General features: G+C 43.5%; 2 protein-coding genes across 30 annotated transcripts in view; one reads left to right on the top strand and one right to left on the bottom strand.

Annotated features, from left to right (window-relative positions):
- The window catches only part of SATB1 (SATB homeobox 1), a 99,132-nt gene extending 93,624 nt beyond the window's left edge, over window positions 1–5,508 (bottom strand). For 4 of the 5 annotated variants that reach the window (XM_025882822.2, XM_025882841.2, XM_025882831.2 and 1 more), the window contains exon 1: window positions 5,379–5,508. The gene's annotated coding sequence lies outside the window, so the exon portion shown is untranslated. Of the gene's footprint in view, window positions 1–4,016; window positions 4,890–5,378 lie in introns of those variants that run through there. The other variant, XM_073900638.1, reaches the window with a different exon arrangement.
- Window positions 5,509–5,656: 148 nt separating this feature from the next.
- Window positions 5,657–12,164, top strand: part of LOC141374108 (uncharacterized) — a 127,404-nt gene continuing 120,896 nt past the window's right edge. For all 25 annotated transcript variants that reach the window (XR_012380711.1, XR_012380702.1, XR_012380716.1 and 22 more), the window contains exon 1: window positions 5,657–6,211. Coding sequence is in view for 1 of the 25 variants with exons in the window: in XM_073900705.1 (XP_073756806.1) it covers window positions 5,657–6,211 (555 nt within the window). In the remaining 24 variants the exon portion in view is untranslated. The remainder of the gene's footprint in view (window positions 6,212–12,164) is intronic.

The following is a 12,164-nucleotide window of genomic DNA, read 5'->3' on the forward strand; positions in this document are numbered from 1 at the left end:
ATTTCTATTATGAACCTTCAGACAGCAACAACTGTGGAAGTGATACAGAATAACTTGAAAGAATAAAAATAGGCCAATATGCTGGAGAAATGCTCTGCTACTAAATCTCACCCTGAATATATATACACACAATCTGTATCTATTTACTCTGAAATGAAATATCTGATCTTAAAAAAAGACTTTAAAAAAATAAACAGCAAAAGGTACCGTTGGCTTAAGTTCAAAAGTACTAAATAATGTGTGTTAATGTGTTGATCACACTCTATGAAGACATCAAGTTTAAATAGACTTACCATTGAGAATAGCACTCAGGAACGATATATAAATTACCATAGTAGACACTTTTTCTTTGGTATAGTGAAGAAGAATCTTGTGTAACAGACTTGATTTATATGCTGTATTAAGACCACATTCTGCTCTGATGTCAATGGAATATGTGATTAGTGATTGACAACTGTGTGTAGATGATGGTGTAAGAGCTACTTATAGAATGTAAGTGAAAATAAGCGTTTTCTCTAGTTAATCCTAAGTTTTAGAATTCAACTTTGACAGTATTTTGATGTTTCCAGGGGTCCTGGAAAAGAAGGGACTTTTAATTTAAAAAGAAAACAATAAATGCATTTAGTATTATTCTTATAAGAAAGTTGAAATCTCTCTTAAGGTTGGCAGATTAACAAGGAGACAGAGGGGATGAGAATATTTTCAGAGGAAAGCTAACAGTATCAATCAATCAATCGATCGATCAGCCCCTTTGTACTCATGTTAGCAGATCTCCATTAACAACTGAAACATTCCATCTAAGACTTGAAGGTACCACCCTTTATCAAAGTTATTCCCTAAGTAATAAGATAATTTAAGTAATCTATTTGGAACTTTGCAGAACGTTAATTTAGCAAACACACACTTCAGTGTGTTTGAACTTATTTGTCCTGAGGTGAGGCTCTAAGATGACTATTTTAAGTGGCATGCAGCCTCTTTGGGGGTTTTGCTGTTACAGTGGAGGAATGTATAGTAAAAGTGCATAGCATTTCTTTCGACTGGTTCTCACACGACAGAAATAAGATCATATTACTCTTCTTTAAAGTTTTGCCATTGGTAAATGGTAAGAAAAACTCCTCTCGACCCCTACCCCCAACCAGGAAGAGTCTGAAGCCCTGGATTATAGTACAGGTAGATATTAAAATGGAGACAGAGCCGTTATTTAGTGGTGACAGGAATATAAATACATGCACTAACCTATAAACTGGTATTTACTTCAGGAAGGTAAGTAATATTTTTCCTCTGATTGCTGAGCTGTCAGTTTAATGCAGCGTAAATAAACAGTAGGTGCCTGCTAGCTCGAAGTAGGAAGTGTTCATTCCACACGAGGAACAGATTACTGAAGCCTGATGCTCATCATGCTGAAACATAACTTTCATTTTACCAGAAAATACACCCTACCGTGGATGATTTTTCGTGCCTGATCTATTAATTAACTTAACTCTGTTCTGTCAAAATGTAAACCAATTTGTTAAAATCATCCCAGAGTTCTGGAGTTTGAAAACCAAATCAATTTGAAAAGCAAGAGTAATGACTATTCTATAATCTGATCACAAATGCTAAAAATGAATACTAAATATAATAAGCATAAACTATACAAAACTAAAACAAAGTACATATTTAAATATAGAATTTAATAATCTGAGTTACTGAATTTACTCAAAAATCTTCCTCCTTTGCCAATTAAAAGCAACTGGCACCTTTAATATTTCACAACCTTGTGCTACTTAGGTCCATTCAATATGTATGCTTATTCTGCTGCCTGAAATATCTAAAAGTAAACCATTCATAAAAATCAAATCACACTCTCTAATTCTAGTAGAAATATTACTGAACTCTCCTGAGAGAAGTGGCAAGTTTGAAGATCAAATGATGACACCCTTCCTAACAGCATTCATGTAAAATGTGGGTTTCTTCCCATTTTCTATATACCACAAAGCTCTGACGGTATATAGAGCAACTAATTTTTTCCTTATACACAAGTATTTAGCAAAATCTTTCATGACATTATTTAAAATGGGAACTCATCTAAAAAAGACAGAAGGCAATTTGAGGAGGTTTTTATTTAAAATGTGGACAAATTCTGATAATTTAACAGTGGACTGTAAAGGAAAAAGAGGGGCTTAAAAAATATTTTTGCATTCGATAACATGTCTAGACATGGTCTGAAGATTGAGTCAGTCATATGCATTTATTTTATATACTTCATCAACCCCAAGTACTAATATAAGAGTCATCCAACACAACAAGTCTTAGAAGAAATGATTTGTTTGTGTAAAGGGCATATCAATGTATGGCCCTCTTGGAAATTTACAGAGGAGATGAAAAACCACTAGAGTGCTTTATAGAGTCCCTGCTGTATATCCAGGTTGTGTTTAGCTTAATAGTGTTTGTAACCAAAAGATTTTTACAATAATGAGGAACAGGTGCCTGTCACCTGACCTTTTAGGCCTAATTTACAATCCAAACCTGTCACATGAAAAAATAATTGAAAACCGCCTTCAGATATTTCAGTCTTTGCTAATTTAATGTAGTCTTTCTTAACCATCACTCAGCATACCATAGCTTATTCAGTCACAAGTTCATATAGCTGGCAACAGACTTGTCTGCAGAAATAAACCAATACTCATTTTGTTGTTGTTCTTGTTTAAGATGCTGGGAGACAAAAGAACTACTTTTGTAGGTTATCAACCAAAGAATATATTAATTTATTACAACAACTAAACAAAAGGCATGCCTTGTGAATACTTTTACATACAAAGAACTATTATTTATTACATATTTCAGCTTGTGGGAAAATGAGGAATGCATTGATTCTGGAAATAACTATTCAGACTTTTGGAAGTTCTTTAGGTCTTCTTTCTCTATCTCTTTTCTTCCCCCTTCTCCCCCTTGCTCTCCCCACCCCCACCCCACACACATTTTAAGGCACCAGTTACTTTAGGAGGGAAATCCCTATCTATTCTTTTTTCATCCATCTTTTGTATTCATTATCTAGAAAGGAGTACAAAATTGAGCAGTGATTTTTGTTTCTCTTGTATAATCTTGTTACATGTAGCCATAGTTAAATTTAACAATGCTTTGTATTTTATAGCTACTGTTTACATGTTATGTATTAGATATGACTGAACAACTCTACATTTAAAATATTGTTTTCATTAGAAAAACTATGAAGTAGTAAGTATCAAATGGAGATGAAGAATAAACATGCCTGGTGTATTTATAAAATGCAGTCACTTAAAATGTGCACAAATAGGATACATATTTTGCTACTGTTACATTTTACATAGTATACACATGGTCTAAAGTGTATTTAATAATGTGCCTAACCAAGTTAATTAAAGTATTATGTCTGGTGACTGTGTTAAACACTTGGAGAGGTAGTGAAAGATACAGCCAGTTACTTCTGCTAACTAAAGTTGAAATTATGCACTTATTATAACCTTTTCTAACAATGTGAGAAAAACAGAGTAAATATATTAAATTTGTTTCACAACAGATGCTTAGGTTGTTAATATTTAAGATGCCTATTCATGCTATTCCTGTCTGCACATTTGTCAAAAATGTAAGCTTGAATGCTAATGTTTGCCAGCAGACTGGAGGAGCCAGTATATGAATGTACTACTGTTCTACTAAAATAATATGCAATAGAAATAAAGGACCGCTGCTAAATCAAAGCATTAGTACCCCACAGCAGATTAAAGGTTTTTAGAGCGAACACCTCAACCTTGGCTTTTTCCAGTCTTAAAGTACAGTTTTTGTTGTTGTTGTTATTGTTTGCTTTTGCAGGTACGTTTTACTATAGAATAAATCTTACAGTCTTGACACCTCAGAAAAATCCACTTCAGATAGGGTGTAAATTTCAATAAAGTTTCAACTGCACGAGTTACTTCCTCAGTAGAACAAACACTGTAGATTTTAGAGACTGCTTAGGACAAAACCTGACACCGACCAGTCGCCTTTCACTCATTTCTTACCCCTCCTCTGTCCTCTGGAAAAGTCAGGTCCCCTGGCCTCCAAGGATGTAAGCAGGGAACCCCAGCCAGTCCGGGTAGAATGGTTTTCTCCTGAGAACCGGACGTCTTTCTGTTTTCCCCGTCTCTTATACAACCCTGTAGAGTCCAAGTCTTAGAACATTTGCCTGGAAATCTGGAATGCCGCGAAGGAAAGTTCGCCGAGGAAGGGCACAGAGGTCAAAGTTGCCAACCAGGTCACTTTGAGAGGCGATCCTGTGGTTGACACTAGTAAGTAAGATTTGCAACGCCCCAGTGGAGGTCCGAGCCAAGACCTCCATCAAGAGTCCTGAGCCCCTCTCCGTCTTCTGGGGTCATCCCAAGAGTCCTGCTCAGTGCACTTCCCCGGTACACCCGTGTCACTCCCCGTACCTGCCACCTGCCTGCTTTGTGCCTCTTATCGTGGTTGCCCAAAACCACGCTCCGCCGCCCCGGGAACCTCCGCAGAGAAGCGCTCCGAGAAGGCCGCCACGCTCGGGTCGGGACCGCAGGAGGGAGACACGGTGCGGACCCCGAGGCCGCACCTGTGATGTCTCGGTCCTGCTAGGAGGGCAGCACCTCTTCCTGCCTCCAGCCCTACTCCAAACCTACATTCACTCCAGGAGCCCCTTCAGGACCGACCTCACTACCGCCAGCGAGGGCTCGAAATGCGTAGTGCCGCGGCTTTCAAAATCCCGGCTCCAACTTGAGCGCCCGGGCGCCCGAGTGTTCCCGGGATGGAGAAGTTGCCACTAACTTCCTAGGCCCCTCTCCGCCGCCGCTCCCAACCAGGCGCGCGGGCGGGGGGCGGAGGAAGGAGGAGATGGACCGGGGAAGGATGCTGAGCTTACTTGCGATCCGGCGGGGAACGTTTCCACTCCCCCAGCCTACTCCGCCGGGCACCTTTCTGCCAGCCCAGCTTCGGGGCGCACAGAGAGGCTTTCTCTCCCTTTTCCCGTTTGCTTCCTTCGGTCTTTTCGGTTCCCCTTTTCTCTTCCAAAAGGGGTCATACTGACGACCTGAAGGAGTTTGTTCAGCCAGGGTCTGTCAGGCAGGTGCGTTAGGGTGCCCACACCCTGAGAGAGAATGAATGGCATCTCCAAGTCCCCCATTCCGGGTGCTCTCCCACGCTCTACCGGCCCACCCCTCCCGGGTTCGGCTGCGCACGAGAGAGGGGGCTCGGAAGACCCTTGCCGCCGGACGGCCACGAGAGGGGAGCCGCGCCGCCCCAACAAGGGGCGCCGTGGGTGGGTGCTACGGAGAAGTTTGGATCGATTCCGAAAAAAGAGAGAGAGAGAAATGAAAGAGCAAGAATTGGGGGGAGAGAGGCAAAGGAGCAGAACTCACTCAGGCATGGGCGTTGGGGGCGGCGGTGGCTGTCGAGTGCGGGCCCGCGACCAGGAACAGCTCCCCGGGCGGGCGCGCCGGCGTCGGACTTCCGAGGCAGCGGCTTCTGCCTCTTGTGCAGCCGCCGCCGGAGCTGCGGCTGCCACGGAAGTTAATGGCAACTTGACTTCAAGTTGTCTTCTTTCCCCATCCGAAGTGGGCGTTTAAAGGGGAGAGCGAGGCAAGGAGCGAGCTAGCGAGCGCGCGGGGCCGAGCGAAGGAAGGGGGGGAGGGAGGAGATGTTAACGGGGGGGAGGGGGAGGGGGCGGCGGCGGGGGCGGGAGGGGGAAGGGGCCGGCGGGAGCTGCTCTCGGCTCGGCGGTCGCCGCGCCCGCAGTCTGGAGGCGCACCGGAGCGTCCGGGGCGCCCCCCGCGGGAACCCGCAGCTCCCCGGGGCGCGCATCCAGCCGCGGCTCCTTCGGCCCGGCACGCTGCGCCCGGGGGCTCGGCGGACCCCGCGTCGCCGCCGCTCCCGAGCTTGTGCGACGCGGGCTGGCCGGCGGGGCGGCGAGGGCCCGGCCCGCCTCCCCAGCGCCCGCCCCGGCTTCTCCCCCTGGCGGTGGAAGCCTCGGCGGTCGCCGGCTACACTGAGCGCGCTGGAGCCCGAGCCGAGCCGAGCCCGAGCCGCTGTCGCCGCCGCCGCCGCCGCCGCCGCCGCCGCAGCCGCGCGCCGCTCCCAGGCTCCCTCCCAGCGCGCCGGCCGGGGTGTGGGGGGCGGCGGGCCGGAGGGACTAGGGCGGGCGAGAGGCGCGCGCTGGGATTGGCGCCGAAGACCGGACCCTCAGCCGCTAGGGGTAAGTGTGGGCGCCTGGGAGTACGCCACGGGGTGCGCGGCGCGGTTCTCGACGCCCGCCAACCCTGCCCCCTCACCTCTCCCGGGCCCCCACCACGCGCACCCCTCCTCTTGCCGCCTGCGGCTTCCTCTTGTTCGTTGTTTGGCTGGGCTTTTTTTTTGAGGGGGGCGAGAGAAGCGGGTGATTGTAGTGTGTGTGCCAGCGGAGGAGGAAGTCAGGTGAGAGGGCCCTACGCACCCCCCCTAAACCCAGCCCGCGTGGGGTATATCGCTCCCCACTAGGGGCATGTGGGCCAATTTTTTTCTGTAGTCAATGTTCGGTCGAGACGATCTCTCCTAGGGGGCCTCCTTCCCTTACAGCCAGCTCTGCCCATCTCCCTCCATCCTACCCTCGCCCCTCTCAGCACCCATCCATGAGTGCTGCACCCCAACTGAGGAGCACGTGGTGGAAGGATAAGGAGGGGGACCCTCTTGCAGACCCCCACCCCGCGCCCCTGCCCATTTGTTTAATATGTATCCTCCCATCGGCAACTGTACTTCTTTAAAATCCGCTGGGAAGAGACCCTGAACTGAGGTCCAATTTCTCCAAAAAGCTGGAAGCAAAGGGGGCAAGTGATGAGAATTTAATGACAGGGGGTGGCGGAGGAGAGGGGCAAGGGAACCTTCCCAGAAGGTGAATGAAACCCAAAAACCTCTGCAACAGCAAAGTGACTTGGAGGTTCAGGACCTCAGGCTAAGGAGAAATGAGAACTCCATCAACTTTGCCCCTCTCCTCCTGCCATCCTCCACCCCCACCCCCACCCCGCTGGTAGGAAGCTAACAGGTCTTTTGTTTTGTGTCGTGTCGTCTTGGGGAAATTTGCATTGAGTATGACAACAGAAAATTACTACTGTTTACTCAAAGTTAAGGGGATTGCAGAAAGGAAAAACAGTCTACTTTTTTCTTCGCGTGTGTGTGTGTGTGTGTGTGTGTGTGTGTGTGTGTAGTTGTTAGGTTCCTAGCTTGAACTGCAAAACGTCAGTTTGTAACAATAAGGACTGTAGAGCCGCCTCGGTGTATTTTTAGAAGCTGCACTTTCTTGAGTTCCTTTCACACAAGGCTTGCTCTCTCATTAAGTCCCCATACATAATTGTATTTAGAGAGAAGGAAACTATGGAAGCAGGAGGGAGATTGCTAAGATCTCCATCCCGCCAGCGCGGAGCACGGTTTGCAGTGAAGTTCCTGGAAAGTGACTGTGGGCTGAGAATTCAGTTTTTCCTAAAAGCTCTGTTAGGTCCTCTTCTGTCAGATGTCTATGAATAAAGCACGCCGGGAAAATCCTCATATTCGTGCAGTCTTATTTTATCTTTTACACAGTGGTTGATTCTCCTTTCAAGTCCTGGTAACAGCACATCAACTGTGCTGTATTTTTGTGTGCTTTTTCTAAATAAAGGAGAATAGCGCATGTATTCATGCTGCTTTCTGATATGCCAGTTCTCTCCTATCAGTGATACTGGATTCACTGAAATGTCCATCTTTTTCAGTTAATTGTCATTTTATGTGAAGGCAGCAATTCCAAAGACATAAGAATATAAAAAGTTTATGAATTAGTGTTATTTTAGAGAATTACCTTGTTTCTAAGATGCAGGTGCTCCCCTCAACTCCTGGTTCTGTAAAGCAAAGCAAAAAGGTATAAATGCCATGGGCAAAAACAAAACACAAGTTTTCCCTCCTGGACCACTTTCTCCATACATAGGACCCAAGAGACACCAAATCTCCTGCCTTAATTTACCAAAATGCTGAATTGCCTAACTAGTATCAATATCTCCATCTGGGAATGACATCATTTTTGGAATGGAAAGAATAAATTCTCAGTCTTTAATTACTCCTTATTAGCAATTTCTTATACCAGGCAGCTGATTCTCCAATTCTGAAAGGCTGAAGTGAAGCTTAACAGAAATTGAAATACAAAAAAAAAAAAAAAGATTTTTTTCCCTTACACACTCTTACATACTCATTTATTTCCCAAAGTTATCAGCTAAGTCCCCCGAATCTAAAGTGTGATATGCTCCCCTGCATTAAACCAAAGGAACATTTTGCCCTGACCTTTTGAATTTGCTTTTTTCCCCCTAAATAGTCTTGAACAGAGAGCTCACAGGCTCTATTATAACACAGAATTATGTAATGATGCGTACAGTGCATTAAGTAACATAACTTGATAAACTCTTTTGTAAACCTTGCCCCTTGGCACATAGTAGGAATACATTAAATACTTACTGAATTAAGATGTTAATGAAATATTGTAATTGGCCACAAATTCAATAGTCCTAGGATAAGTCTTTTTTTTCCCCAAAAGAAAAAGGTATTTTGTCTGAAAATTATTAGGGTAATATATTTCTGCTCCTAGATTTTTTTTAACAAGTCCAAATCTAATTTAAATGGTTGAAAGACAAGTAAATATGAAACATATCAAATGGTCAATAATAATAACTAGTGTCAAAAGCTGATTATTTTCCTAGGACAATAGACAACAAATACTGCCTACTAAATAGTGTGAGAAAGATGCAAAGGAGGGATAAAACAGTACTGGCCTTCAAGGAATTTGTTTGGTGGCAAGATGACATCAAAATGTGAAAATACAACTCAATGGATCCATAAATGGATGCAATCAAAAGAATATTTGAGAAAATAGATTTTTTCTTTTTTAGATCAGAGGAAATAGACATCCTGTAGTTCCTGGTTGGAATGTATTTTTGAAGTTAATTTGTCAAGTCAAACCTTTAGGGGCTATCAAGGCAAACACCTTGAATGAAGGGGACCTCACCACTTACCGACATAAAGGCAGAGATTTTATCTACAGAATAGTTACCACAGGGTAAAATTCAATGTATATTGTGTGTATAAATGAGGAATATCCTAAGTAGTTCATTCCATCTTTGTATACTTTATTACATTTTTTTAAATTGAACAAAATTGATGCAGACTTTCCTAAAACTTTCAACCTTAAAACTCCTAAATCCTATAAACCCTAAAACTTTCAACCATTAGTCCTAGTTCTGCCAAACAGACCAAATCTGTTATATTAGGAGAGGCTCTCTTATGCCAAAATAACAAACAATTCCAATGTTTAGTGATCTACAATGACAAAAGTTGTTTTCTTGGTCGTGCTGAGTGCGTTGCAAGTCAGCTGGTCTGTTCCATGTCTCCTCATGCAAGGTCCCAGGCTGATAGAACAGTTGCCATCTTGAATGTTTCATGTTGTTATGGGAAAAATAAAGATCATTCAGAGGGTGTCAGGCTGGCATTTAAATTCTATGGCCAGAAGTGACACACATCATTTAGGCTCACAACTAATTGGCCAGTACTAGTTGCATGGCTCCATAGAATCATCACAATGAGGCCAGATAATGCAGCCTACCTTGTGCCCCAAAGTAGAGAGCTCCGGTGCACAGCTTTTAAGGACTAACACACTCTTAGTAACCCTTGTGCACTGATACTCTAGCTAAATGATCCCACCCTGCTCCTTTGTGGCCTAAATGTTTCATTCTTCAGAGTAAACACTGCTGGAGAGGCCACCAAATTATAGGGAGACATGCATGCTGTGACTTTTTTCACCATCTATTCTCTCTTAGAATGCAGCGTGACAATCCCACCCCTTCTCCCCAAATTGCGGGGGCCTATCAATTTTAAGCCACTTTTTATGTATTTCCTCATATTATATGTATTTTATTTTTTCAAGACTTGTTTTCTGAGAAAGGATAACATGAACAGGAACTTTTGAGACTTGTTATCTGGGGGAAAAAAAGTGTTATCTGAAGATGTCATGATCATTATCAAATTTTGAAATTTTGTCTTGAATAGTTACTTCCCTTATTTTAAACATCAGAATTTTACAACACAATTAAAAAACTCTCGGAAGTATTCATTCATTCACTTACCCATCTTTTTGTTCATTCAATAAATACTCATTGATGCCAGATACTCTATTAAGGACTGCGTATATGGAGATGATTAAGAGTTCATCTTTTCAAGAAACATATTTTCCAACTGGGCACACAGAAAGAAAAGCCACTGCAATGCTAATAGAAGCACAAAGTGCTATGGGAGCACTTGGAAAGAAGCAAATAACTCTGGAAGGATTTAGGAAAGTTCATAGAGGAATTGAACTAAGTACTAAGGATAAGTGAGACTCTTCTGGGCAGAAAAGGAAGATAGAAGATATTTCAAGGGGCGCCTGGGTGGCTCAGTCGTTAAGCGTCTGCCTTCGGCTCAGGTCATGAACTGGGGGTCCTGAGATCGAGCCCCACGTCTGGCTCCCTGCTCCGTGGGAGGCCTGCTTCTCCCTCTCCCACTCCCCCTGCTTGTGTTCCCTCTCTCACTGTGTCTCTCTCTGTCAAATAAATAAATAAAATCTTAAAAAAAAAAAAAAAAGACATTTCAAGCAGAGAGACCAATGTGAGTAAAGGCACTGGGATGACCAAGCTTGCTGTTTAGGGAACTAGCAGGAACTCAGTGTGGTTGCAACATGAGATCTTTGGGAAGGATGAAATCAAGCAACTACAATTTGAGAAGAACCTTGCGGACAAGCTATATCCCATCCATCGAATTGCAAACTCTTTTGTCTATTCTGGGCCAAGCATGGAAACAAGTGAACAAAGCAGACCAAATTGAGACCATAAGCACTGGTGGAGACTGTGGCAATCTGGAGAATATATTCCCTGTCCAATGATGCTGAATGTCAGGTCTTCCAATTGAGGTTACTTTTTGTTTTTGTTTTTTAAGATTTATTTATTTTAGAGAGTGGGGGAAGGGCAGAGGGACAGAGGGAGAGGGAGAGAGAATCCTCAAGCAGACTCCCCACTGAGCGGGGAGCCCCTGCCCCCACAGGTCTCCATCCCAGGACCCTGAGATCATAACCTGAGCCGAAATCAAGAGGCGGGCTTAACTGACTGAGCCACCCAACTGCCCCTGGTCTTCCAGTTGTTAAAGAGAAGTTCCTAATTTGGTTTTATATGAAAAATTGAAATATTAAATGTTGAGGATTTACCCACATCTTAAAGTACTCACGTGGGGAGAAAACATGTCTACAGATCAAAATCAGCGTAAAGACCACTAGTGAAATGTCTCCTACTGTATAAGATAGGGAGTCATTAAAGATTGTAAGGATGGAAGTAACACCAACCGAAATCTTTAGAAAGATCACTCTGAGGGCACCCGGCTGGCTCAGCTGGTGAAGCACATGACTCTTGATCTCAGGGTTGTGGGTTCAAGGCCCATGTTGGGCGTAGAGATTGCTTAAAAATAAAAATCTTAAAAAAAATAGATTTCTCTGGTAGCAAAGTGGACAAGAAAAGTCTGGAGCCTGGGATGGGAGGCTGTAATTGCCACTCCATAATATAATATCATTTGAGGGATGATGCAAAGCCCTTTATAGTATACAACTTTCCACGTATATAGGGGCCACCTGATAAATATTTGAAGAGCTACTGAATGGCAGAGAAAAAAAGCTAAAGTTTTAGAAGGAGGGCACATTTTTTGAGCACTCCTTATGCCATATGCTTCCTTTGTTAGACAAGTTTCTCAAGAGCACGATGATCTTATATTGATCATTTGTAATTTTTTTCTCTGTGTGATAAATATTATTGGTTTTTAAAAATGCATAAATCCTGTAGCATAGGATATAAAGATAAGCCTAGCATCAGAATATTATCTAGAACTAAGCTTACTGATCCTACCCTGTAAAGGAATGCCAGCTAAACACGTGATTCTTGTAGCAAGCCCTAAAAGTCTGTATTCCCAGGCTTTGTAAAATTACACTACACCCTTTTGTGTAGCTTATGCATATTTTTAGTGAAGGCCAAACTCTGTATAGTATATATTATATATACAGGGGCACATCCATATTCTTAAAGCCACTCAATTCATTGGACAATCAAGTCTTTAAATTCTTAGCAATTTGGCTCTACACATTGTAA

The sequence above is a fragment of the Callorhinus ursinus genome, unplaced genomic scaffold (genome assembly GCF_003265705.2).
Source record: "Callorhinus ursinus isolate GAN/ISIS: 27379988/994484 unplaced genomic scaffold, GSC_fseal_2.0 scaffold1, whole genome shotgun sequence".
Lineage (NCBI taxonomy): Eukaryota > Metazoa > Chordata > Mammalia > Carnivora > Otariidae > Callorhinus > Callorhinus ursinus.